The 22,928-nt window shown below is 42.3% G+C and overlaps 1 protein-coding gene across 11 annotated transcripts in view; it reads left to right on the top strand.

The window, feature by feature from the left end:
- The window catches only part of eps15l1a (epidermal growth factor receptor pathway substrate 15-like 1a), a 419,830-nt gene that overhangs the window by 85,173 nt on the left and 311,729 nt on the right, over window positions 1–22,928 (top strand). For all 11 annotated transcript variants that reach the window (XM_068016623.1, XM_068016624.1, XM_068016633.1 and 8 more), the window contains 4 exons: window positions 8,142–8,189; window positions 8,274–8,369; window positions 18,575–18,640; window positions 21,118–21,243. In XM_068016623.1, the coding sequence (XP_067872724.1) occupies window positions 8,142–8,189; window positions 8,274–8,369; window positions 18,575–18,640; window positions 21,118–21,243 (336 nt within the window). The remainder of the gene's footprint in view (window positions 1–8,141; window positions 8,190–8,273; window positions 8,370–18,574; window positions 18,641–21,117; window positions 21,244–22,928) is intronic.

Genomic DNA, 22,928 nt, shown 5'->3' with positions numbered 1-22,928 from the left:
AGGGGCAGAACTACCTCAACTACACGTAGGACCAAAGGGTAAGGGTTATATACCCCACAATGAGAGCATGGTTACCTGCAGAGGTATCCAAAGTATGCAGTGAGCCTAGGTCTTGGGAAGTTACAACATCTAGCAGAGCAGTGTTGGGGAGGAACTGAAGCCAATTAGGAGAAGTGTACAATACTCCAAATGCGCACAGCGGACTCGAAAGAACACACTTTGACGATGAGGGTGTGATGGAACAACAGAACAGCCAACACATTGACAACACGTCTGCAAGCCAAGAACAAATTCACATCCCCAGAGGGTTATACCATAACAAGATCTGGAAGAGTTGCCAAATCACCAAAACGATATATGGACTTTAAGCTTCTGCACTCGTAAATTTCACAATTCCTATCTTTATATGTGTAAATTTTATAATCTGTATTCCTGTATAATGAATTTTGAAATTGTCCAATTTTGTGTGTTTTTACTTGCAGTGTATGAGACTTGTCTTTGGAAAGGGGATATTGTATAATCGCTTTAAGAGTGATGTCCCTTTAAGAACTCATTATACTAATGCGCTAAGTACCAAGATATGGTCATGTGACTAGAAGCCATGGTGACTCTGCACTGTAACACCCCAGACAAAGGTTCTGTATATAGTTTGCTCTGTATTTGTATGTGCTAGTGTAGCTATTAATAAACCCTCTCGAGATCTTCAAGGAACTGGAATTCACATACCTTGTTATGTTGATTAAGATAACACGAAGAATCTCATGACAGTAAAGATCACAAATTGTACTTTAAAAGCATTTTTTTTCTTAACCTGCACACAGATGTTGTCTCTCTTGGAGGATAAAATGATAGTAGGGCTGTATCCTGGAATATTCCACCGAAATGCAGCCATTGCCTTATAAATGTTTTTTCTGGCTGATCGTCTCTGCCCTCTAGTGGCAGTGGCCAGTTATGTATTTTTAAATGTGCTGAGGAATCTCAAAGCACATCTGTAATTGGGAGCATAAACCTATGCAGTTTATTTTGAAGTTTGCCATAACTGTCAAAGTAAAGTTGCCTTTTGTTAAAGAAGGGTGTGTTATTTGGTTTCTTTCATTAAAGTAATGCTTTATGAGCCTGAGAATAGAATGCTTGCATTTATACTTACAATTACAGGAGGTAATATTGAGCATATTTGCTTGAAATGTGTAACCTCAGTGCTAAGATGCCAGAGTAATTAATTGCTGAGGTCACTGTGGCTAAACAAACGTTGTGTGATATAAACTGAAAACACACTTTTCTAGGAATCCATGGCAGGTTGTTTCCTGATGATTCTGTAGTAACAGATTCCTCCTTGGTCTTGGTGAAAGTCTTCACAGCTGTGAGACAAAGTGCATTACCTAAGTTCACCCTGATTACTATCAGTGGGGAGAAAACACCAAATCTGGGTTCAGCCCTGTAATGTGAATTATAAAAATAAGTGTATGGTACAGTGATTTTGAGGAACTAATTTAGGGTTAATGCAAAACTCTGCATTAACTTAATCCTCATTGATTAGCTTTCAGCTTCTAGCGTCATTAAATTAGTCGGTGTAACTGAGAATTGGAGGATCTGGTAGGAGTTTCTTAGTTGTGAAGGAGTAATTGTGTATGGAGTTTATTTTGTTTGACACCAAAATTAGAGTTATATACTTGAAGTATAAGGTAGTGGTCCTCGTTGCTCTGGTCTCTCACCGCTCAAGATTTTTGGTTTGCACAGACGAAATGCACCCATTCTGTTAGGGACAAGTTTGTTAGTATTATTTGAATTGGAGAGGAGCGAGCTGAAGTGAAGGGTACATTAGGAACAGAAACAGGAGTAGCCTTTTAACCTGTCCAGCCTGTTCCACATTCAATGGCATCATGGCTGAGCTTGAACTTACTCCACACAAAAGACGAGGAGCAAGCTAGAGTAAAAATACTAAATTGGAGAGGGCCAATATCAGTAGGTTGAGAACGGACCCAGGTAAATTGGCAGGCAAAACTGTAACAGAACAATGAGCTGCCTTTAAAGAGATGATTTGGGTACAGTTGAGGTACATTTCCATAAGGGGGATAGGAAGGACAGCCAAAGCTCCCTGGGCGCCGAACGAGCTAGAGTAAAATGAAGCAGAGAAAGGGGGCGTATGACAGCTGTCAGGTTGATAATACAAGTGAGAACTAGGCTGAATACAGAAAGTTCAGAGGGAAAATGAAAAAGTAAATGAGAGGCCAAGAGAGAGTATGGGAAAAAACTGGAAACGAATGTAAAGGGGAATCCAAAAGTCTTCTACAGGCATACAAATATTAAAAGGGTAGTCAGAGGAGGGGCGGGCGGATTAGGGCCCAGAAAAGGGATCTACGCATGGAGGCAGAGGGCATAGCTGCGGTACTAATTGAGTACTTTGCATTTGTCTTTACCAAGGAAGGAGATGCTACCAAAGTCACAGTGAAGGTGGAGGTAATTAAGATACTGGATGGGCTAAAAATTGATGAAGAGGAGGCTGTACTTAAATTTGATAAGTCACCAGGACTGAATGGGATGCATCTGAGGATGCTGAGGGGAGTAAGGGCAGAAAGTGCGGGAGTACTGGCCGTAATCTTCCAATCCTCCATAGATATGGGGTGGCGCCAGAGGACTGGAGAATTGCAAATGTTACAACTTGTTCAAAACAGGATGCAACTATGGGCCAGTCAGTTTAACTTCAATAATGGGAAAGCTTTTAGAAACAATAATCCGGGACAAAATTAACTGTCAGTTGGACAAGGGTGGGTTAATTAAGGAAAGCCAGCACAGATTTATTAAAGGCAAATTGTGTTAACTAACTTGTTGAGTTTTTTGATGAGTTAACAGAGAGGGTTGATGAGGTTAATGTGGTTGATGTGGTGCATATGGACTTTCACAAGGCGTTTGATGAAATGCCACAATCTAGGTTTGTCAGCAAAGTTGAGGCCCATGAAATAAAAGGAACAGTGGCAGCATGCATACGAAGTTGGCTGAGTTAGAGGAAACAGAGAATAGTGGTAAATGGTCGTTTTTTGGACCAGAGGAAAGTATACAGTGGTGTTCCCCAGGGTCGGTACGAGGACCACTTCTTTTCTTAGACTTGAATATACAGGGCACAAATCCAAAATTTACAGATGACACATTTGGAAGTATTGCAAACAGCGAGAAGGATAGTGATAGACTTCAGGAGGACATAGACAGGCTGGTGGAATGGGCAGACACATGGCAGATGAAGAGAAATGTGAAGTGATACATTTTGGTACAAGAACGAGGAGAGGCTATATAAGCTAAAGCGTACAGTTCTAAAGTGAGTGCAGGAAAAGAGACACCTGGGGATATATGTGCCCAAATTATTGAAGGTGGCAGGGCAGTTTGAGAAAGTGGTTAAAAAAGCATACAGGATCCTTTGTGCTTTGTAGACAGGCATAGAGTACAAAAGCAAGGAAGTTATGATGAACCTTTATAAGATGCTGGTTTGGTCTCAACTGGAATATTGTGTCCAGTTCTTCGCATTGCACTTTAGGAAGGATGTGAAGGCTTTAGAGAGGTGCAGAAGAGATTTATGAGAACGATTCCAGGACTGAGGGAATTCAGTTTTGAGGATAGTTTGGAGAAGCTGGAGTTGCTCTCCTGAGAGGAGAAGGTCGAGAGGAGATTTGATGGAGGTGTTCAAAATCATGAGGGATCTAGACAGAGTAGATAGAGAGAAACTGTTTCTTTTGGCTGAGGGATCGAGAACCAGAGGACACGGATTTAAGATGATTGGCAAAAGAACCAAACATGACGAAAAAACATTTTTTCCATGGCGAGTGATTAGGATCTAGAATGCACTGCCTGAGAGAGTAGTGGAGGCAGATTCACTTGTGGCTTTCAAAAAGGAATTGGATAAGCACCTGAAGAGAAAAAAAATTGTGGGGGAATGGGTGGTGGAGTGGGACTAGCTGAAATGCTTTTGCAGAGAGATGGCATGGATTCAACTGGCCGAATGACCTCCCTCTGTTGTAACGATTCTATGATTCTATATACCTGACTTTGTCCTATATCCCTTTAATTAACAAATATCTATCAATCTCAGATTTAAAATTACAATTAATCTAGCATCAATTGCCATTTTGTGGAAGAGAGGTTCAATCTTCTACCACCCTTTGTGTGTAGAAGTGTTTCCTAATATCACTGCTGAAAGGTCTGGCTCTAATTTTTAGACTATGCCCCCTAGTTCTAGACTCCCCAACCAGCAGAAATAGTTTTTCTGTATCTACCCCATAATATCTTGAAAATTTCAATCAAAGCACCCCATAACCATGTAAATCCCAGGGAATAAAGATGTAGTTTATGTACTCTCTCCTCATAATTTAACCCTTGGAGTCCAGATATCATTCTGGTAAATCAATGCTGTACTCTCTCCAGGCCAATATATCCTTCCTAAGGTGTGGTGCCCCGAACTGCTCACTGTACCCCAGGTGTAGTCTAACATTGTTGTCTTGTGACCGCCACTGAGGCCTGGTCAGTGCTCACAGGTTGAGACAGGGATGCTGTTCAGGAAGAAACACTAAACCAGGTCGTTTAGTGCACTACCAGTTTTTTTTTTTTAAAGAGTCTGATGCTGAGAAAGTAACTTGGATATTACACCAAATGTCATGAATTAGTCAGTAAAGGACAGAATACTGAGGCTTGCATGTCTGATGTATGCAGTAACTGATTAATGGCATATAATAGCTCCAACCTGTCAGCCTGCTGTGTAAGATACTTTAGTACATAGTAAAAAAGTACTTCACTGTTCCTTTAACAGAAAGTCATTTCCATTGGATTAGTGAATGCTGGCTGAAGGAGTAGGCATTACTGGGATAAAGCCAGCATTCCTTGAGTTTATCTGCTACAGCTTCATAATTGCATCAAAATGATTGTTCCATCATGCTTATATTGGACAAGAAGAAGATTAAAGTACTTGGCTTCAACTCCATAGGTGCGAAATGCTTTCAGGTTCTCATTCTCTCTTTTCTTCCCTTTCCATCTCATCTTCATAGAATGATACAGCACAGAACGAGGCCATTCAGCCCATCATATTTGGCAGCTCGTTGACAGAGCTATCCAATTAATCCTATTCCCCTGCTGTTTCCCTAAAGCCGAACAATTTTTTCTTTTCACATATATACGCAATTCCCTTTTGAAAGTTAATATTAAATCTGCTATCATACTTTCAGGAAGTACAATCCAGGGCATAACACCTCACTGCACAAAAAATTCTCTCCCTCCCTCCTCTTTTTTGCTAGGTCAATTTAATACTCTTATTACTCCCCCCAGCTGAGATCTACGAACTCCCTGATTGAAATGGGGACCTTTCATGTCCATATTGATAAGTACCCCACTCTACAGTGTATTTACAGCTGATTAAACACTGGACTGCCCTTCAAGCAGATGCTGTGTGAGTACAGTGCTCGCTAAAACATTTATTACAACCTATTATTAGTTTATGAATGCAGTAAAGCAAGTTAGGGAGGAGGTCACTGAAATTTAGGACAGAAAATTAAAGCTTGTTTATTAAAATGTCCTCAGTATGATCTCTCCACCCTTGCACACTGCTGCTGTTATGAAAGCCTGTGTTTATATTTGTTTAAATCTGCTATCTAACAGATGCAGATATTATCTCCTCGCAGAGAGACCTGAATGATCTGCTGGTGTAAAACATTCTTGTACTGTAGAATATTAGTGACCGCTTAAAGAGGATGGATGTGTAAGCTCCAAAAAAACTCTGCAGCTTTTGTCCTTGCTATCCTGTCCTATTTGCAGTACTCTATTGAGGTACTGTACTAAATTGACAAGGGATGAGATGCATATCATGCAATCCTGGGGCAGTCAGACCATTGAGACGTAGAAATTGTAATACGTGTTTGAATCCATTTAAGGTTGTGAGTAAACTTCTGAAGTCTTATCGGTGAATAATTTCTGGTTCTGTGAATCTTCCTCCCCACACCTCCATACTTGTACAGTGATTGGCCTATGGTTAGAATCATATATTTGTTTCTGTATCTAAGATTTGTAAAATAATTTGACTGACTAGTATTTTGCCAGAGCCTGTTGTATAAGATTCTACAGCCATTCACTGTTTTTGTATGGCTCGTGGGTGTAACTGCTGGTCCTGCCAATAGTGGAAGTGGCTATTAAAGTCCAAAGTCCAAGGATTGATCCCAGTCTGCTGAGCTAGTTGATCTGATGGACTCGTGGCAAAAGGACTGCTAGAATTATCCTGTGTGTCGTGACCATGGGTGCTAGGGAGGGAGAAAAATCATCCCGCTATCCTGCTCCTGAGCACCAGACCCTCTGCTGGAAAGTGCGCGTTTGAATGTCGGTGAGAATGAGAATTTTGTGATGCCACTGTAGTCAAATAGTTTGCACTTGCTCACAGCATACATATGAAGACCTGACTCTTGGGTTTCTCCAAATCTGCTTGTGATATAGTGAGGCAAGATGTGTTTCGCAAACCTCTGCTTCTTGGCTTCCCACAGGAGTGGGCTAACTTTCTCGCCTTACTCGCCCTCCGCCATTAGCAATTAGAAATTGGTCACAACGAGGAATTCAGAAGTAACCTGAGGGGTTTCAGTCTAAGGTTTCCTGTCCTTTCCATGGTATTGCTGTTCAGGTCAATGCTGTTGGCTTTTGAAAGCCTGCATGCTGCCACTATGTTGAATAATACTTGGGCCGTGACTCCCCAAAGACACCTACAGTTACTTGAGTTTGAATATTAGTAAAAATGTATCCTTGGGCCACTCTCTTGTTATTACTTTCAGCAATTAATCTTGCAACAAAAATAAGCTTGCATTCAACCTTCCTAACGTGACACTAGTCTGTAACTTTGTAAAACTGATGACACTGCACTTTTTCCCTGCACCAAAGGAATATCTAGAATTGTAATAAATCTGTGATTGTGTCATCCTTATACTAGTTACTTTTTGATATTTGTACAGGAAACTGGAGTTACCCGTAGATTTATACAATGTTATTATTTGGCTACTCTCCCTTTGTCCGAATGGTGTTAACTCATTGCTGGCATGCAGTTCCATTGCTGTCGAGCATTCCTAAGTGACCACAAGTCGTCTGTGAGACTTGACTAAATGTGTTGGCAGGCTATTTGACCATTGCTACTGTAAGAACCATGGTAGAATGCCTCCTTCCTAACCCGGGGTTGTTGCGACAGTTTGTGACACCCCGATTGCAGTCCAGGTTGTGATTCTCGGACGCTGCAGATGGGAACAAACCCACTCCTGATATGCTGTGATTCAGATGCTTTCTTGATGAACGCTGTGAGCAATTGTGGCCTTGCACTTTATGCAAGCATATTCTAGACTGCTGTTCTCCATGCAAATGCAGCTCTGTTTATAGAAATGACACAGCACTGTTCTAGAACGGTGCTTGGTTTTGTTTACACAAAATTAATCTAGGCAGGTCCTGACTCATTCTGTTGCTGCCCTGGGGTTGCCTGGAGCCATACTGTTTCCAATAGATGTGTTCCAATAGCTTTTTACAGTGCTGAAGTTGGCAGTATAGAATATTTTAGTATAAATCTGTGAAAACTCTTGCCTTTAATATTTTTATAGCTTCCAAGGACCTTTAAATCACTTATGAATTGATTTTATTTATTTAGAGATACAGCACTGAAACGGGCCCTTCGGCCCACCGAGTCTGTGCCGACCATCAACCACCCATTTGTACTAATCCTACACTAATCCCATATTCCTACCACATCCCCACCTGTCCCTCAATTCCCCTACCACCTACCTATACTAGGGGCAATTTATAATGGCCAATTTACTTATCAACCTGCAAGACTTTGGTGGTGGGAGGAAACCAGAGTACCTGGTGAAAACCCATGCAGACACAGGGAGAACTTGCAAACTCCACACAGGCAGTACCCAGAATTGAACCCGGGTCGCTGGAGCTGTGAGGCTGCGGTGCTAACCACTGCGCCCGATATCTTGAGTAGACTGAGTGTCTGACGTTTTGTGCAGTTAATGCTGTTACTGGGTTAAAAATGGGATGAAAACAGCACCTGAGCATTAGTATCTCTGTTTTTAAGTTTGTCAGGGGTGAGGCAGGGTCTCTGAGTACAGTCTTCATCTAACCCTTTGTGTTGGTCTCTGCAGATTTGGGATGTGGCGGACCCTGAAGGCAAAGGCTACCTGGATAAACAGGTATCTGAGTCATGCTTTTGTTGATTCAGTTCTGTTGATTATTCATTAATTCCTCTCATACTTAACCCTCTCTTTACATTTTAGGGCTTTTATGTGGCTTTACGCTTGGTAGCGTGTGCCCAGAATGGCCATGATGTTAGTCTGAGCAGTCTAAATGTGACAGTGCCGCCGCCCAAATTTGTAAGTGTCTAAACCTCTAAACAAAATTCTAAATCAGTGTATTTTGACTGTTGTGTCGTTAAAGGTGTGCAGTAGAACTCACAATCATTAATTTATACTCACTGCCTAACTTCATCTAACAAAGCAGTATTTTAACTTACCTTTCATAAAGTTGCATGATTCCATTTGCATTGGGTTTCAACATGAAATATAATGGGCATGCTAGTTATAAAACATTTCCTTGTATTTTTCTGTATACAATGGCCAAGTGGAACTCATTGTTAATACCAATGCTTACGACTGAAAGTTAAATAGAGCCATCTTTGTTGCTGCCATGATCAAGCACTTATTCACGTTGTGTTAACGCGTTGGGTTAGTTGTTGAGTGCATGCTCCATGAGGTCCAACAATGGTGTAGGGTGTAAAGCTTGGAGGCTGTAATTCTGTGGAAGCGGGGTGGCATTTTCTTGTATGGAAGATCAGTGTACAAGTGCTGTCTGCTACATGACAATCAGCCGTGATCTGTACTGGTGCTATGTGGTACAGGAGGATCAGTGTAATGGTTTAAGACTTGGCTAACAGGGATAGCACTCTTGCCTCTTAGTGAGAAAGTCAAGGGTTCAAGCCCACTCCATGATCCAGATGACACTCCAGCGCAGTACTGAGGGAGTGCTGCACTGTTGGAGGTGGCGTCTTTTGGTCACAACATTAAACTGAGGCCACGTCTGCCCTTTCAGATGGACATAGAAGATCCCATGGCACTATCTGAAGAGTAACAGGAGAGTTCTCTTAGCATGTTGGTCAATATTTTTACCTCAACCAATATCACAAAACCAACATTTTTGATCATTATCTCATTTCTGATTGTGGGACATTACAGCAACCAATTTGAGCACAGCACATTACAACTGTGACTATACTCAAAGTAGTTTGTTGGCAGTGAAGTGCTTTGGGGTGTCCTGCAGTTTTGAGAAACATTGTATTAATACATGTTCATTTGTTCTTTCTCTTGTTTTCATTCCTTTCTGTGCTGTGCAGAACGGGAGGATTAGTCATACTGTGTACTGGTTGGTTGGAATGGAATCATAGAATGAAACAGCACAGAAGGAGACCATGTGGCCCATTGTGCCTGTGCCAGCTCCTTAAAAGAGCTATCAAATTTTTCCCACTCCCTTCTCTTTCCCATCGGCATGCAGATTTTCCGCCTCCAAGTATTTATCCAATTCCCTTTTGAAAGTTGTCCTTGAATCTGCTTCCACCATCCATTCAGGCGAATGCATTCCAGAATGTAACTTGCTGTGTAAAAAAGTGTGGCCTCTGGTTCTTTTCTCAATTATCTTCAGGCTGTGTTGTCTGGTTACAGTCGCTTCCGCCACTGGGAACAGTTTCTCCTTATTAACTCTATCAACCCTCTTCGTGAATTTGAATACTTCTATCAAATTTCTTTTACAGCCTTCTTTGCCCGAAGAAAAATAACCCTGGTTTCTCCACATAATTGAAGTCCCTCGAGTAAATCTCCTCGGCACCTTCTCTAAGGTCTTGACATCCTTCCTAAGTGTGGTGTCCAGAACTGAATACAGTAAAAAAAAACTTGCATTTTTATATAGCGATTTTCACGACCACTGGATGTCTCAAAGCACTTTACAGCCAATGAAGTATTCTTGAAGTGTAGTCAAATGTAATGTAGGAAATGTGGCAGCCAATTTTGAAATGTGGCAACCAATTTTGTTCACAGCAAAATGTCACAAACAGCAGTGTGATAATGACCAGATAATCTGTTTTGTGATGTCAATTGAGGGATAAATATTGGCCAGGACTCAGAGGATAACTTCCCTGCTCTTGTTCGAAATTGTGTTGTGGGATCTTTTACATCCACCTGAGCAGGCAGATGGGTCCTCAGTTTAACGTCTCATCCGAAAGACAGCACCTCTGACAGTGCAGCACTATCTCAGTACTGCACTAGAGTGTCAGCCTTGATTTTTGTGCTCAAGCCCAAGAGTGGGACTTGAACCCAGAAACTTGTGACTCAGAGGCAAGAGTGCCACTAACTGAGCCATGGTTGATACGATACTTCAACTGAGGCCAGTGTTTCATGAAGATTTAATTGTGGTTTGTACTGGTGTGGGAGGATCAGTTGTCGTGTGCATTGGTCCTCTGTGGTGCAGGAGGGTCACTTGTGGTGTGGACTCGTGTTGTGTGATGTGGGAGGATCAGTTGCTGTGTTAGATATGACCATTTGTTGTGAATTGTTGCCAGGGATAGGCACTGACTTGTTGCACCACGGACATTTGACAAAAGTATTGACTCAGCCACGGACATGGTGGCAATTAATCTGTATTATGAAGTGTATAGCCAATTTAATGCCATCCAAACACAGTCCGATTTAAAACACATTTCTCCCTATAAATAAAGTAGCTAAGCATACAAACATCAATGGAGATCAGCACAAATGTATTAGTTAGCTAGCAAGCAAAATAATATGCGGTGCCAATGCAATTTACCTTTGTTGACAGAATAGAGCTAGCTACACCAGGTCATGTGGTGGTAGATGGACCTTATCAGATGACCTCTGGATTAACACTGTCAGCAGTGCAAATTAGAATCATAGACTCATAGAAGGTTTAACGCACTGAAAGAGGTCACTTGGCCCATCATGTCTGTGCCGGCTGAAAAACGATCCATCTATTCTAATCCCACCTTCCAGCATTTAGCCTGTAGCCCTGCAGCTTATGGTACTTGAGGTGCATATCTAGACTCCTTTTGAATGAGTTGAGGGTCCCTGCCTCAACTACCCTTTCAGGCACTGAGTTCCAGACCATCACCACCCTCTAGGTGAAAATGTTTTCCTCATCTCCCCTCTAATTTTTCTACCAATCACTTTAAATCTATGCCCCCTCGTCACTGACCTCTCTGCTAAGGTGAATAGGCCCCTTCACTCGATCCAGGCTCCTCAAAATTTTGTACATTTCAATCAGATCTCCCCTCAGCCTTCTCTGTTCCAAGGAGAACAACCCCAGCCTATCCAATCTTTCCTCATTGCTGCATTTTGCCAGTCCTGGCAACATCCTTGTAAATCTCCTCTCTACTCTCTCTAGTACAATTACATCCTTTCTGTAATGAGGTGACCAGAACTGCACACAGTACTCAAGTTGAAGCCTAACCAATGAGTTGTACAGTTCCAGCATAACCTCCCTGCTCTTTTATTTTATAGCTCGGCTAATAGAGGAAAGGATTCCATATGCCTTCTTATCCACCTGTCCTGCTATCTTCAGGGATCTGTAGACATTAACTCCAAAGTCCCTTACTTCCTCTACACTTCTCAGTGTTTTCCTATTAATCATGTATTCCTTTGCCTTGTTTCACCTCCCCAGCTACATCACCTCACACTTCTCCAAGTTGAATTCCATTTGCCACTTTTCTGCCCATCTGACCAGACCATCAATATCTTCCTGCAGCCTACAGCTATCCTCCTCGCTATCTCCCAAACGGCCAATCTTTGTGTCATCTGCAAACTTCTTGATCATGCCCCTACATTTATGTCCAAATCGTTAATATATACCACAAATAGCAGGGGACCCAGTACTGAGCCCTGCGGAACGCCACTGGAAACAGCCCTCCAGTCGCTGAATGAGCCGTCAACAATTACCCTTTGTTTTCTGCCACTGAGCCAATTTTGTATCCACCTTGCCGCACTTCCCTGGATCCCAGGGGATTTTATTTTGTTAACCAGTCTGCCATGTGGGACCTTGTCAAAAGCCTTGCTAAAATCCATGTAGACCACATCAACTACATTCATCTATCTTCCTTGTCACTTCAAAAAATTCGATCAAATTGGTCAAACAAGATCTTCCCTTAACAAATCCATGCTGACTATCATTGATTAACCTGTGCTTTTCTAAGTGACATTATATCCTGTCTCTCAGAATAGATTCCAATAATTTGCCCACTACTGAGGTTAGACTGACTGGCCTGTAATTATTGGCTGCGTTTGCAGACAACGCAGCCACTAGGTGGCGCTGCATTGGCACATGCACAAATGCAGCCTGTTCAACTAAAACGTCAGTCAGTGATGTTCAGGCAGCTGCCAGGACTAAAGATGGCACTGCTTAAATAATCACACAAGGCAACGTAAACACAAAGCAACACACAATAGCCGGAGAGAGCGGGGGGCGGGGAATGGCCGGGGGGCAGGAGGGGAGCGCACCCGCAACCACCAAGGTCTTCGGCCGCTCCCCCACCCCTGCTGTCCCACACCCCGCTCTCTCCCAGCTTCTCCGCTTGCTCTCTCTCCCACATTATGCGATGACGTCATCTGGGCATGCGTGTACCAGTCCTGGCAATTTACGTTATGATGTCATCCACGCATGTGCCACCTGGTCCTGGCAATGCGGAATGCAGCGCATGCGCAGAGAGCAGGAGCCCATTTGCGCATGTGCGCAGGTTGGCACAGTCAGATGACGTCCCCACCGGCTGCGCTGTCAAGAATCGCTTTGGTAATTATTCGGTCTATCCTCCACTCCCTTTTTAAATGGAGGTACAACATTAGCAATTCTCCAATCCTCTGGCATCACACCTATATCCAGTGAGGACTTGAAAATGATGGTCAGACCCTCTGCTATTTCCTCTCTTGCTTCTTTTAACAGCCTAGGATACATGGTGATTGATCAACTTTCAAGGATACTAATCCCATTAAGACTTCCTCTCTCCCTATGTTTATCACATCCAATCCTTCACACTCTTCCTCCTTAACTACAATATCTGCATTGTTCCTCTTTTGTGAAGACAGACGCAAGGTATTCGTTAAGAACCATGCCAATATCTTCTGCTCCTACACATAGGTTGCCTTTTTGGTCTTTTTTGGGCCCTCTTCTCCCCTTAGTTATCCTCACTCTTAATCTATTAATAAATCATCTTTGGGTTCACCTCACCTTGATTTTGCTTGCCAATATTTTTCATGCCATCTCTTTACTTTTCTAATTTCCTTTTTGACTTCACCCTTCAGGACGATATAGATGGGTGGAGCAGTGGCAAATGGAATTTAATCCTGAGAAGTGTGAGGTGATGCAGTTTGGGAGGGCTAACAAGGCAAGGGAATATACAATGGATGGTAGGACCCTAGGAAGTACAAAAGGTCAGAGGCACCTTGGTGTATTTGTCCACAGATCAATGAAGGCAGCAGCACAGGTCGATAAGGTGGTTAGGAAGGCATATGAGATACTTGCTTTTATTAGCCGAGGCATAGAATGTAAGAGCAGAGAGGTTATGATGGAGCTGTGTAAAACGCTAGTTAGGCCACAGCTGGAGTACTGTGTACTGTTCTGGGCTCCACAAAATAGGAATGGTGTGATTGCAGTGGAGAGAGTGCAGAGGAGATTCACCAGGATGTTGCCTGGGCTGAAACATTTCAGCTATGAAGAGAAACTGAAAAGGCTAGGGTTGTTTTCCTTACAGCAGAGAAGGCTGAGGGGGAAATGATTGAGGTATACAAAATTATGAGGGGCATTAGATAGGAAGAAACTTTTTTCCCTTAGTGGAGGTGTCAATAACCAAGGGGCATAGATTTAAGGTAAGGGGCAGGAGGCTTAGAAGCGACTTGAGGAAAAACTTTTTCACCCAGCGGGTGGTTGGAATCTGGAACGCACTACCTGAAGGGGTGGTTGAGGCAGGAACCCTCACAACATTTAAGAAGTATTTAGATGAGCACTTGAAATGCCATAGCATGCAAAGCTATGGGCCAAGTGTTGGAATATGGGATTAGAATAGTTAGGTGCTTGATGGCCGGCACAGACACAATGGGCCGAAGGGCCTGTTTAAGACTCTATGACGCCACTTTCTAGACGCTTCTCGGCTTTCTGTAGTATTGAGGTCTCGGAGTCAGAAACTGAACTGGAGTAGCCATATAAATACCGTGGCTACAAGAACAGGTCAGAGGCTAGGAATCCTGAGGCGAGTAACTCATCTCCTGACTCCCCAAAGCCTGTCCACCATCTACAAGGCACAAGTCAGGAGTGTGATGGAATACTCTCCACTTGCCTGGATGGGTGCAGCTCCATACTACACTCAAGAAGCTCGACACCATCCAGGACAAAGCAGCCCGCTTGATTGGCACCTTATCTACAAACATTCACTCCCTCCACCACCGACGCACAGAGGCAGCAATGTGTACCATCTACAAGATGCACTGCAGCAATGCACCAAGGCTCCTTAGACAGCACCTTCCAAACCCGCAACCTCTACCAACTAGAAGGACAAGGGCAGCAAATGCATGGGAACACCACCATCTGCAGGTTCCCCTCCAAGTCACACACCATCCTGACTTGGAACTATTTTGCCGTTCCTTCACTGTCGCTGGGTCTAAATCCTGGAACTCCCTTCCAAACAGCACTGTGGATGTACCTACCCCAAATGGACTTCAGCGGTTCAAGAACGCAGCTCACCACCACCTTCTCAAGGGCAGTTGGGGATGGGCAATAAATGCTGGCCTAGCCAGCAATGCCCACATCCCTGAATGAATAACTAAGCTTTCCTTTTCTGCCTTATCTTACCCTGTAGGCTCCTTGACATCCATGGGGCTCTAGATTTGGCCACCTCATCCTTTTCCTTTGTGGGAGCATGTTTATCCTGAACCCTTTGAATCTCCCCTTTGAATGCCTCCCACTGTACTGACACTGATTCAATTCAAGTAGCTGTTTCCCGTCCACTTTCGCTAAATCACTCCTCAATTTAATAAAATTGGTCTTGCCCCAATTGAGAACTCTAGCTCCTGTTCTATCTCTGTTCTTTTCCATAATTATGCTAAAACTGACAGAATTATGATCACTATCACCAAAATGCTGTCCCACTGCCACTCCTTCCACCTGCTCACCTTCATTTCCTAAAACTAAGTCTAAAACTGCACCCTCTTTTGTTGGACTTGCTACATACGGCCAAAAAAGTTCTGAATGCACCAAGAATTCTGCTCCCTCAATTATTTTCAGACTAAAACTATCCCAGTTAATATTGGGGTAATTGAAATCCCGTACTATTACTACCCTATTGTTCTTGCGCTTCTCAGAGATCTGCCGACATATCTGCTCTTCTATCTCCCTCAGACTGTTTGGGGGTCTATAGTCCACTCCCAGCAGTGTAATTGCCCCTTTTCTGTTGCTTAGCTAAATCCATATGGCTTCATTTGATGAATCTTCCAACATATCATCCCTCCTCACAGCTGTAATAGTTTCCTCGACCAAAGTTGCCACTCCGCCTCCTTTCTTATCCCCCTCCCTATCACTTCTGAAAACCCTGTAACCAGGGACGTTGAGATGCCATTCCTGTCCCTCCTTAAGCCATGTTTCTGTAATGGCTATGATCTCATACTGCCACATGTCTGTCTGTGCCCTCAGTTCATCTGCTTTATTTGCTATACTCCTTGCATTGAAATAGATACCCCTGAGCACTGCCAAACTCTTTTATTTTTATTTTCTAACCCTTGTTTCCTCTGTCTTCCATACTCCTCCATTAATTTTCCACCTTCCATTTTAATTTCTGATTTTGTCCCAGCTGAATCTACCCACAGGTCTGTATCCCCGGCCAAACTAGTTTAAACCCTCCCCCAACAGCGCTCGCAAAATGTCCTGCAAGAAACTCAGTCCCGGCTCTGTTCCGGTGCAACCCATTCATTCAGGTGCAACCTGTCCAATAAACCATGAAGCTCAAGGAGAGGATTGTTATTGTGGTTATTGAGGTGAGGAGCAGAAAAATCAGTAATAGGAAGACTGACCATTTCTCACACTGCTGTTGTCACAAGACAACTTAACCCGTGATGGTCAATGTTCAAGCAACTTTTCCACCTGCTTGTAATATGTATCTGAAGACAGCCAACAAAAGGGCAGTGATCTCAAAATCAGGAGAATTTTATAGGATGGAGCAGATAGTACTTCAGAAGAGTCCTATAAAATAGAAAAGAGTGGGATAGGGAGGGACAGAGAGATTAATGGTAGGTAGCCAAGAGTAGTTTATTCATCTTGACAGGTGGTTAAACTAGATCCTGGATTCTAAAATACAGAAACAACAGCATCTCTCATGGACAAAATGTCATTCACTCACCAAAGCTAGTGACAAAATTAGATAAGCACAATTAAAAATAAAGAGCGTTCTTCAGTACCTCCAATAAAGTGATTCTTTTAAATTCACTTATGTTTATATCTCAGTCTATCATTGTTGATTCCGATTCAGCTCTGACAAGATAATTATTAACAAAAAGCTTTTCTGCAAAGTGTTGAGTGGTTGTTACTGCATGCATTATTCAGTTACAAAATGTTTAATAACTATCTGTAAGATTTTACTCCAGACTAACCAATTCATGTCCAAGCCAAATCTCTTGCCTGTTAGCAAAGGTGCACTTTTAACGTAACGTAATTATATGATACAGATAACTTTCAAATGACATTGTCCACTCAGGCTATCTGCCCACAAACTGAATAGTAAATGATGCACATTGCAGTTGCTGATCTTTGACATACTTGTAAAACTTGTCCTTTGATCCAATTTGCAGCAAAAAAAATCAGTTAATGACTGTTTCTAACATGCTCATTGAAATATCATAAATTGTTTACCATGTCTTCCCTGACAGTTTTTAAAATGGCAAATGCAGCATGGATTTTGTTAAGGAATCATAGACAGTTGTTCATAGATTAAGGTTTATTAAAGCTATCCATTACATTCTATTTACTAACTATTGTATATGGGTCAGCAGCATCCTGTTTTTGCTGATATCAATTAACCCTATTACACAATACTCTTGTATTAATGAGAAACTTACAGTGCTGACTTCTGCAGATTCCTTGGATTTTCTTGCCTGTTTTCCCCTCACTACAAGTTCTGGAACAATGCGATTATGAATGGATAGCAGTGGACACTTATATAGTTGTAAAAGTCCAGCAACTTTCAACATGTCACTGACCTTGTGTCCTAAGTGAAAGTAATACGTGCCAGAGCGTAGAAATCAAGACATTCCCTAAGTGACTTTTGCCATTTTAAAATGAGTTTACTTAGCTGCGAGATTATTTAAAATCACAATATTAAAGGCTTGATGCAAGGTGTCCAACTTTTTCACGTGGGGGGCCCCATTACAATTTTTGTCTTGCATAGGCAGCTGGTGAGACAATTTTGAAAAGATAAAGGCATTAGAAATTTATCTTACTATTAATCAAAACAACAACAAATGTACATTTTTGTGAAGAATCTTTAAATGAGAAGATTAATTTATTGACCTGCTTCCTTGTCATTATGTTGAACACTGATTTAGTGATATACTGTTGCTTGCATTAGTATTCACACACTTGATGGAGTGATGCAGAGTATTCCGGATAGATGCCCATCTGTCAGGAGTGATCTTGATTGCTCTCTCTCCCTTCTCCTTCTCTCTTTTTGTCTGTCCCTCAACCCTCCCATCTCTGTGTCACCCCCAGTCTCTCTTGTTGTCCCCCCCACCATGTCGTCCCCCCCACCATGTCGTCCCCACCTCAGTGTCTGTGCCCCCCCCCCCGTGTCTGTGTCGTCCATTTGTCCTCCCACCCGTGCCGTCCCCTCCTGTGTTGCCATCCCCTCACTTTGTGCCGTGCCCCGTCCTCCCCCCACCCACCCCGAGGCGTTCTCCAACACTGTCTCATTCTCTCCCCCCCCCCCCATGTCATTCTCTCTCTCTCTCCCCCGCCCCCCCCACCTTGTCGTTCCCCCTCTCCCTTCGCGTTGTTCCCTCCCCTACCCCAGAGTCGTTCCCCCCCACCCGTGCCCACCCCTCCTGTGTGTGCCGTTACCCCCCCCCCACCCACTCACCGCCCCCGCCATGTTGTCCCCCTCCCCTGCTGATGTTGTCCTGATAGGTGATGGTAGCATGAATAACCATTTCCAAACATCCGGAAAATCTCAATTCTGCCCTAATTTTGGAAACTTCTGTTCCTGCTCCCAGCACCTGTCAGCTGTGAATATGGAATGACTGTTAATGAGCATTCGATAACGATCTGAGCTTAGAAATTCTAATTCAGCTGTGAAATTAATTTTTTAAAATTAATATACCAGGTGTATAAGATTTGTTTTCTGTAGTTCTGTAAACTGTATGCAGATCTCATTTCATTGCTGGTTTCCTTGAACATGTAAATGTTTGCAGGTATAATTAATTCTAAGGCGTCACTATGTGAAACCTCTGTATACTTTATTGCTAATGGTTTGCCTTTTATCTTTTGGCAGCACGACAGCAGTAGTCCCTCACTTATAGCACCTCCTCTCTCTTCAGACACCCACTGGGCTGTAAGGGTGAGTTGAATAACTGACTTTGTACAATCAAAGTGGGTTTGGTTTCCTCTCTGATAACTGTATTTGCATTGGATGAATTGAGGGTCATTGGCTGTAATGGTCCTATGAGCAATTAATTTGAATAGTCCAATTTAGTTTAGTGAGAATTTGGCAGTAAATTGATATTGCTCAAAGGTCACAAAGGATGCCTGGTTGAGGGAAATGGAGCAATGTTGCAATAATGCCATAGATGGTCCTCTTCTGAAGTTTGAGAGAGTAAAGGGAGTTTTATTTTGCATCTAAGTATGTTCCATTTGACCTGGGAATATATGATCCTATTGCTGGTGCCTGATCAACACAGTATTCACCAATGAAACTTAGCGTAAAGTTTGAGCGTTAAATGTGGTGCTGTGCTTGGGACACTAGTGCATGCTGTGATTGGTGGCACCTCTGTTAGCACCAGAGATTTTCACTATCTCTCTCCACAGATGCTGCGAGACCTGCTGAGTATTTCTACCATTTACTGTTTTTATTTTCATTATTTTTCTCTCTTTTTTCCCTGAAAGGTTGGGGGTGGTGCTGTGTGGGGATGAATTTTCTAAATTCACACAGAAAAGACTTGGAGAGGTGATCTGATAAAAGTCTTCAAAATTCTGAATGGGTTGAACAGGGTAGAAGTAGAGAGAATGTTTCCACTTGTGGGAGAATTCAAAACTAGAACCTATAAATACAAGATGGCAACTAAAAAATCCAATAGGGAAATAAGGAGAGATTTCTTTACTGAGAATGTGGAACTCTCTACCACTGGAAATGGTTGAGGCAAGTAGCTGAGATGCTTTCAAAGCAAACTAGGCAAATACATGCGAGAAAAAGGAATTGAAAGATATGTTAAAAGACTGAAGTGAAGTAGATATAATGGGAACGGACTTCTGTGGAGTACAAACACCAGCACTGACTAGTTGGGCTAAATGGCCTCTTGCTGTGCCGTAACTTTTCTATGGTTTCTATGGAATGCTCTGTTTTTGTGCTGCATATTCTATGTTATTCTAAGTATGTGAAAATTAATGAATTAAAACTCATGGATATGATATCCTGCAGGGAGGCTAACTTCTGCACCAAATTTTCGTGACTATTAAAAGATCAAGGAGTGGTTTAATATTTTCTGTTGGGTGATATGAACCCTGCTCTGTCCAGATCCAACAGAAGCTCATACCTGCTTTGGAAGGGAGAGCTCCATTTTTGTTTTAAGCTATTTTAAAGGTGGTACATTGTCACAAGCCATTGGAGCTCCACTGCGACCAATTCACTGCTTAGTGAATTCCTGATTTGTTAATGTGTTGAAGGTGGGTGCTTAGCAGATGATAGGTATTTACCACGTAGGAAATAGGAACATTACTCTGAGAAAATCTGGATGAAGGGTCAAATGCCCATATTGTTGGATAGCACTAAGGTTGAAATGCATAGATGATGTGAATGAGGAAGTAGTCATTAGGCTGCTACCTGGGTTTGAGTTTTAAGGAAAAGACCAAGGGGATTGAAGTGCTACCATTTTGAGGTTTTGGGAAAGAATGAGTTAAAGAAAGGGAATATTGTTCTGAGGATCAAGATCATATTTAGAAATTTGGAAAAACAAAAAAGGATTCCGTGGAGTACTGCTTGTAATTATTATGTGAATTTTTATAGTCCCCTTTGTGGTTTGGCAACCGTTCATGTTAATGCCCAAAACTCTGGTAGATATTTGGCGGCAACAGTATTCAAGAAAGGTGATGATAGGTGGAACCGGGAGGACAGATAGAAGGAAGGAGAGGTTGAAGTCCAGAAGTAATAGAAGGATCAGATGAAAACTTCTTTCTGGAAGGGTAAAGTATTATTGATTATCTATGTGAAGCAGAACTGAGGGAAGCAATCCAAACAATGAAGAATTGTAAGAAACCAGATTTTCTTTGACTCGTTGGAGGATGTAGATATAATCAATTCTTTTAACCATTTCTGTACGAGAGAAATAAATGTTCTATGTTGTGGGCTTATGTTCTGAAGGCGATTGATGAATTTAGAGTGGAATCAGCAGCAACATGGTTGGATAATGATTGGAGTGGCACTAGAAAGCCCTGAGTAGGTGGAATAATGAGAGGATAGACCATTAACAGCTTAGTGCAGTCTCAGGGGAGGCTAGATAAATATGAACATTGCTTTGGTGAAAGGCCAGAGATGGCAACTTGCTGAAATATGCACGATGCTGGAGGTTTTGGAGATGTCCGTGGCAATATCAAACAAACACCAAAATGTGTAAGAACAGAGTTTCAAAGATGCCTAACATAACATACTAATGGAATAACCATGCAAAGAACCAGAGTGGTAACTGTGGAATAGGCTAGAACTTTTGAGCCTACTGCTGCTGAGATGAATATTTACACAAGTAGTCTTCATGACCAACTTTATTGCATTTTCAGAATCTCATTAACAGAAAATACTAACCAGCCTTGTCTCCCTCCCCACAGCCTGAAGAGAGAGCCAAATTTGATGGAATTTTTGAAAGCTTGACTCCACTAAATGGCCTCCTCTCGGGTGACAAGGTCAAACCTGTGTTGATAAACTCAAACCTACCTCTGGATGTCTTGGGAAGGGTGAGCATGTTACATTTGAGCACATAGTAATTTTCAGTGCAAAAGCTGCCTTGAGATTGTGACTGTTAAGACAAAAATACTTGAGAGTGATGCAGCTTAGATCAATAAATTTTTTGTTCAAATACAAAGGCCAATTATTAAAACCAGAACAGGTTAGCGAAACAATGTTTCTAGACTGCACAGAGCAGTATAAATCAAATGGCCGTCCTCCAATTCCCCATGTAGCACTTTATCCACTAGCGATAAAACTAGTTCTACATTTCTTTATTCAGTGGTCTCTTCAGACTAGTTTTTAAACCCTTTCTGAAGGGAATGTAACTGATACTTTTGGGCTAATGATGGTCCAATCCCTAAAAATCATTTTGGTTTTTCAGAAGTAAGACACTTTGGAATATAAATTCCATTATGTTGTTTTTCCTTAGAGTAGAAGGTTGTCTTCCAATCTCCTTTTCTAGCAACAGCATTAACCTCAGGTTTGGCATCCTTCCATCTACGAAAGATGATCGACATGCAGAAAACAATCTATTTAGGTGCGTGTCTTGGTGAACCTTTGCTGATAGCTGTGAAGGCCAATCCTTGAGAGGCAGGTTCTGCCACAAGTGCTGCACGTGAAGCTGCCGAGTGACGCTGTGAGTTGTTTTTGGCGTTGGCGCCTGTTGCCAAGCTGCTGTAGCAACTGGTTGTCATGGTAGTGCACACCAGTCCACAGAGTGTGTCACCATTTCCCTCTTTTGCCAGATAGGGACTACCAAGTGTAATAGTCGACATTTAGGACCTTCACCACGTTTGCAGGCATCCTTGTGGTGGAGCTTTGGGTGCCCCACTGATTGTCTGGCCCCAGCTACCTCGCCATACAGAAGGTGCTTGGATGTACGACCGTGTCCCATCCTACGGACGAGTCCAATCCACCGAAGCTGCATCTGTTTAATTAGTGCTAACACACTTGGGAGCTCTGCCTTTGAAAGGACTGCTGAATTTGTGATTTTGTCCTGCCAGGATATACCCATAATGTGTTTCAGACAGTGAAGATGGAAATTATTGAGCTTCTTTTCCTGGTAGCTGTAAGTCACCCATGTTTCACAGCCTACAGCAAGGTGCTGAGAACAGCAAGGCCTTATAAACCATGAGCTTGGGATCCTAAGGGTCAGCTTGGTGTTATCCCATGTGCATTTCGTGAGTTGGCCAGAGGTGGTAGTTGCTTTCCCGACAACATTAGCCTAATCTTTACGAATTGCAGAGGCTAATATCTTTTCCTCATAATTGACTATGGTTCAAAAAAAACAATTTGTTTGATTTTTAAATGATCAGCATACTCCAGATAGTAATTTGGATCTTGAGGGGCTCAATTTGTTCCAAACTGTGGTCATGATATTGCATATATTGAACATCTATATTCATTATCACAATTTCCTGGTTCTGTACCTTATAATCTCTTTTTTTTCCGTGAGACTTCAGTTACTTTTACCTCCCTTGCAAATTCTTAATTATTAATCCTTTAACCTTATTTTTGTTAAAATCTCTACCTATTTAAAAAGAACACAGTTGGGTCTAATATACCCAGTATTACTGATGCTGAGATGTAATAACACAGTCACTTTCTATTACGCTTCTTCTTCTTCTTTGGCCTCCTTGTCTCGAGAGACAATGGGTAAGTGCCTGGAGGTGGTCAGTGGTTTGTGCAGCAG

Source organism: Heterodontus francisci, chromosome 36 (genome assembly GCF_036365525.1).
Source record: "Heterodontus francisci isolate sHetFra1 chromosome 36, sHetFra1.hap1, whole genome shotgun sequence".
In the NCBI taxonomy this organism is placed as follows: Eukaryota; Metazoa; Chordata; class Chondrichthyes; order Heterodontiformes; family Heterodontidae; genus Heterodontus; species Heterodontus francisci.
The sequence above is the reverse complement of the archived record's forward strand: the minus strand, read 5'-3'. Positions and strand labels throughout refer to the sequence as shown.